This window comes from Macrobrachium nipponense, chromosome 1, assembly GCF_015104395.2.
Source record: "Macrobrachium nipponense isolate FS-2020 chromosome 1, ASM1510439v2, whole genome shotgun sequence".
Lineage (NCBI taxonomy): Eukaryota > Metazoa > Arthropoda > Malacostraca > Decapoda > Palaemonidae > Macrobrachium > Macrobrachium nipponense.
Window position 1 is genome coordinate 40,619,452 of NC_087200.1, and position 5,605 is coordinate 40,625,056.

A 5,605-nucleotide genomic window follows, 5' to 3' on the forward strand; every position below is an offset into this window, starting at 1 on the left:
GTAAGGAAATCTATTATTTTTCTTTCATGGATTCTGAGAGAATTTATAAAAATTTTGATTTTATTAACTGTAAAAAATAATAATTTGGCCCATATTACAGAAATGGAGGAATTCGCAATTCGTGATTGTACAGGACTGATAGTTTCTTATGTAGTCAATACTATTAAATATGTAATCATTCGTGTGTATTCACTGCTCTAAAAATTTAATTCACTTAAATTACTCTGTTTACCATTAAACAATTGTTTTAAAAAGCTGAGAACTGAAATAGGGAACTTGATAGGCAAAGACAACTAACACGCTCACACAAATACCCTAACTCATTCGCACAACACAGACATGCACATTCTTGTGTGTGTGTGTATATATATTATAAGATATATATATATATATATATATATATATATTATATATATATATATATATATATATAGATAATATATATTATATATATAAAAATATATATACAATATAATTTAAAAAATATATATACATATATAAAAATATATACATATTTATATATATATATATATATATATATATATAATATATATATATATAATATATATATATATATATATATATATATATATATATATATATATATATATATATATATATATATATATATATATATATATGATATATATATATATATACATAGATAGATATAAATATATATATACAAATATTATATGTATATATATATATATATATATATATATATATATATATATATATATATATATAAATCATGTATATAATTAATACAATAACATAATTAAAAATGAAAATAGAGTGCCCCCTCATCCTGAGAGTCATTCCTCTGGAATATTAGACTGCAAAACTAACTTCTCCAATTGCTTTTAAATTTGTAATAGTGATTTTGGATTATTACAGGTAATCGTGCTCTTGGCTGTCATGGCCGTTGCCTCAGCTGACTCTGTCCCATCCTATCGTGCTCCAGCTCCATCCTACCATGCTCCTGCTCCCGTAGTAAGTTTAAATCCTTTATCTTGTGATATGATTAAGTCGCAAAGCTATCAGGTTTATCTTACTTCTCTTGCTGTAAAATAAAACTGATATGATAACTGTTCAGGGCAAAACATTTAAATCTGAATGATAAGACTATAATGAGTTTACCTTTGATTATCAGGGACCAGCTCAGTACAACTTCAACTACGCCGTGAAGGACGACTACTCAGGAAACGACTTCGGACACGAGGAAGGTCGCAATGGATACGACACCCAAGGTAGCTATTACGTGCAGCTCCCCGACGGTCGACTCCAGAAGGTGGATTACGTTGTGAAGGGCGACTCCGGTTACTTGGCCCAAGTTAACTACCAGGGCGAGGCTCAGTATCCCACGTATCAGCCTTCTCAGGGATACCAACCTGCGCCAAAAGTAGGATACGCTTAAGGACATTACTGTTTTCCTACGCGGCAATTGATACTTAGGATTCCATGATTGAATTTGTTACCACTGAGAGTGACACGTTTTTATTTATTGTGTATATAAACGACTTATGAATAAAATATTGTAAGAGAGGTTAGTTTGTCTTTATAAAAGAATTATCACAAAACTCTCTCTTTGTTAATTTATTAGTTAGTAATTGTTGTGTCTTTTCGTTGGTTTCATATCTAGACTAGAAAATAATAGATAAAAGTTATTCATTTAATCAGTAAGTCTACTGTAAATGATAAAGCCAATGAACTCTATTTTCTTCAGATATCTTTCTTGTGATGCTGTATATTGCCTACGCCATCCATGACAATGATAAAACAGCTTCCAGTGTAAAGTTATATGATATGTGAAGCAGAGTCCTTAAATCTACTTTTTTAAGTACAACTATGGCAATACCTCTGAGATGTCTACTGTATCATGCAAACAAAATCTTCTTTCCCAACGTTATCCATACATTAATGGGACAGTTGCCTGAAACGCCTTCTCCACTGTATGCATCAGGCATAGTCCATTGTTTGGCAAAGGGTTTTTTAAGACCGCATGCCCATGCTGTCATCAACCACAGTTATTGGGGGTGGGCTTCGCCATTGACAAAAAAGTCCATCTGCAAGAATAGCAGTTTACACAGTTATTGACATTGGGGCTAGCCTTTTCTTAAAAAGTAAGACTGCAAGCCAGCAGCTGTCCTTTTAGGTGCCTTTTACGACCCGCAGAATCTACGGTGGCAGTATTCTTACACCGCTACCACAGAGTCTTATCACGCAAACGAAATGCAGGTTTCTAAAACCAAACATTTTATAAGGAACGCAACCGCAGGTTAGACAGAGAACAACTTGTACTATGGATAGAAATCATGCGAGAGCATATATCGGTCTCTCAAGACATACCAATAATTAAGAAAATGACGCTAACCAGTAACATACATTTCTCTGCCCACATTCATTAAATGCTAAAAATTACCAGTCAATTAACAAAGGTCAAGAAACAAAACAGAATAAAAAGAATATTTTAATAACAAAAATAAGAAAACCGTCTTATTATGGAGAGAATCGCAATGCTATCAAGGTGCTCGTATCTCCAAACGCTGAGAGATAGTGGGGAAGAGAAAACTATACATATTAGTATATAAGGAATTAACCATGGAGGAAGAGAGAAGTATGCATGCAAGTATACAAGGCTAATTAGCCACTGACAGTCAGTATCGGCTCAACGGAATTCAAGATCCATTCCAAACTGATACACTACTCCTATCTATGTGTACTGATAAGCTTTACATCTTATAAACATTAGGGTAAGCACTCACTGACGACGCACAAATTTCTTGTGAATCATATGTCTAAGATGATGAGCAAAATGAGTTTATTTAGCTGAATCAGGGTTTATTATATTCAAGAAATTTTGATTAAGTATATCTGTAATTTTCCAAGATAATGGAAGTGTTAACATCTGATTAAGAATCAAAACTTTTAAACGGTTGTGACCCTAATTTTAAACCATTTTTATATCGAAGATATGTGGATGAATACTTTTTGTTTTATTTAGACATTCATGGCAGTGCTCCTTGTTTTTAGAATTCATTAATAACGCTCATTCTCAGATTAATTTTACTATGGAGGTAGAGAGCGAGGGCAGCCTTCCATATCTTGATATTAAGGTAACGAGAAATAACTCGGAATTCACCACGGCAGTATACAGAAAACGAACTTATACGGGTTTAACCAATAACTTTTATAGCTCTTGCTAATACTCATTTAAACTCAACACCATCTATACGCTGATTAATAGAGCTCTCAAATATTCTTCCTCATGGCAAATATTTCATAACGAAATGACTTTCTTGGCAAACTTTTCAAAGCCAATTCATTCCCACAAGATATAGTACATAAAATCACCAAACAAAGTACTTTCCAAATTTTGCATCCATCATCAACTACTTTTGATGTACCGAAGAAATAATGCTATGCTACTGTTCCGTATTTTTCAGATTCAAAATTTATCTTAAACCTCACTCGTATAATTGAACAGGAAATTCCCTGTCTCAAAGTCAGGCTTGTGTCGAGTAATCCTTGCACTATTCGATCGTTTTTTAACTTTAAAGATCGCCTTCAGCCCTTCATGAGATCCAACGTTATTCATAAATTCACATGCCCTGGATGTCCGGGCTCTTACGTTGGATCGACTCGGAGGTTGCTGAGGGTCAGATATTGTAGCCATTTGGGCTTTAGCTTCCGTACAGGTCAAAGGATAAAACAACCAGAATTTTCCAATATCAGAAACCACTCAATAATATGCAAGACTGAAATTCAAAAAGAACATTTTACAATAATTGATTATGTTAAACATCCTGACCAACTAACAACGCTGGGGTCGTTATATATTAAAAGACTGGTGCCCTCATTAAACGGTAATTTGTCCTCGTCACCTCTGTACCTGGCATAGTTGTCGTCGCTTCTCTCTGCAAACTGTAACTCATTCCATCTTCACCTTTGATCATGGACGGTTGGTGTTTTTAGTAGTCTCTCTTTTTATTTACTGCTCTTTTTAATCTTTTTTAGACTTTATTTTAGAAAATTTTGAATTCCTTTTAACTTTATGTGATTGTTTATAATATGTCTTTGTATTTTATTCAACAGACTGATTGATGCACACAGTTGTACGAAACGTATCATATGTAATAAAACTTGGCCTTTTGAATCTGGTATCATGGACTCCTTCTGGACACTTTATAATTGAATGCTGAAGCACCGTATATATATATATATATATATATATATATATATATATATATATATATATATATATATATAGATACAATACTATAAGCAATAAATAATTAAGAATGAAAATAGAGTGCCCCTCATCCTGAGAGTCATTCCTCTGAAATATTAGACTGCAAAACTAACTTCTGCAATTGCTTTCAAATTTTTAATAATGATTTTGAATTATTACAGGTAATCGTGCTCTTGGCTGTCATGGCCGTTGCCTCAGCTGACTCTGTCCCATCCTATCGTGCTCCAGCTCCATCCTACCATGCTGCTGCTCCCGCAGTAAGTTTCAATCCTTTATCTTGTGATATGATTAAGACGCAAAGCTATCAGGTTTATCTTACTTCTCTTGCTGTAAAGAAAAACTGATATGATAACTTTTCAGGGCAAAACATTTATATCTGAATGATAAGACTACAATGAGTTTACCTTTGATAATCAGGGACCAGCTCAGTACAACTTCAACTATGCCGTGAAGGACGACTACTCAGGAAACGACTTCGGACACGAGGAAGGTCGCAATGGATACGACACCCATGGCAGCTATTACGTGCAGCTCCCCGACGGTCGACTCCAAAAGGTGGATTATGTCGTGAAGGGCGACTCCGGTTACTTGGCTCAAGTTAACTACCAGGGCGAGGCTCAGTATCCCAAGTATCAGCCTTCTCAGGGATACCAACCTGCGCCAAAAGTAGGATATGCTTAGGTACATTACTGTATTCCTACACGGCATTTGATACTTAGGATTTCATGATTGAATTTGTTACCACTGAGAGTGACACGTTTTTATTTATTGTGTATATGAACGACTTATAAATAAAACATTATAAATGAGTTTAGTTTCTCCTTATACAAAAATTATCAAAATGCTCGCTCCTTGTTAATTATTGGTTTGTAATTTTTGTCTCTATCTGTTTCATGTCTAATCTAGAAAAGAATTGATAAAAATCATTCATTTAATCAGTAAGTCTACTGTTACTGACAAAGCCAATGAACTCTATTTTCTTCTGATATCTTTCTTGTGATACTGTATATTGCCTAAGTCATCATTTAGAATGATAAAAGATAAAAAACTTCCAATGTAAAGTTGTATATGTGAAGCAGAGTTCTGTAAAGTCCTTAAATTAAATATCATAGGTATAACTATGGCAATAAGATGTCTATATTATCACTCAAACAAAATCTTCTTTCCTACCATTATCCCTACATTTAGGGGTCGTTTGTCTGATGCGCCTTCTCCACTACATGCATCAGGCACGGTTCATTGTTTGGCAAAGGGTTTTTTTGTGACTGCATGCCCATGCTGTCATCAACCATAGTTATTGGCAGCTGACTTCGCCTTTGACTAAAACGTCCTCCTTTAAGACAGCAGATA

At 34.0% G+C, this 5,605-nt stretch overlaps 2 protein-coding genes across 2 annotated transcripts in view; both read left to right on the plus strand.

Annotated features, from left to right (window-relative positions):
• The window catches only part of LOC135219269 (cuticle protein 19.8-like), a 1,589-nt gene extending 41 nt beyond the window's left edge, over positions 1–1,548 (plus strand). Inside the window, exons 2-3 of the mRNA XM_064255898.1 lie at positions 901–996; positions 1,157–1,548. Coding sequence (XP_064111968.1) covers positions 901–996; positions 1,157–1,420 — 360 coding nt within the window. The 3' untranslated portion in view covers positions 1,421–1,548. The remainder of the gene's footprint in view (positions 1–900; positions 997–1,156) is intronic.
• Positions 1,549–3,955: 2,407 nt separating this feature from the next.
• LOC135220135 (cuticle protein 19.8-like) lies at positions 3,956–5,065 on the plus strand. Its single transcript, XM_064257430.1, has 3 exons — positions 3,956–3,964; positions 4,417–4,512; positions 4,673–5,065. The coding sequence occupies exons 2-3, from the start codon at positions 4,438–4,440 to the stop codon at positions 4,934–4,936; spliced, it is 339 nt and encodes a 112-aa protein (XP_064113500.1). The 5' UTR covers positions 3,956–3,964; positions 4,417–4,437; the 3' UTR covers positions 4,937–5,065.
• Positions 5,066–5,605: the final 540 nt, after the last annotated feature.

What these genes read in the sequence shown, in the direction of transcription:
- LOC135220135 (XM_064257430.1), top strand. Translation starts at nt 4,438, where the DNA reads ATGGCCGTTGCCTCAGCTGACTCTGTCCCATCCTATCGTGCTCCAGCT. An exon ending in ACCATGCTGCTGCTCCCGCA is followed by an intron (nt 4,513 to 4,672) that starts GTAAGTTTCAAT and finishes TTTGATAATCAG; the next exon opens with GGACCAGCTCAGTACAACTT.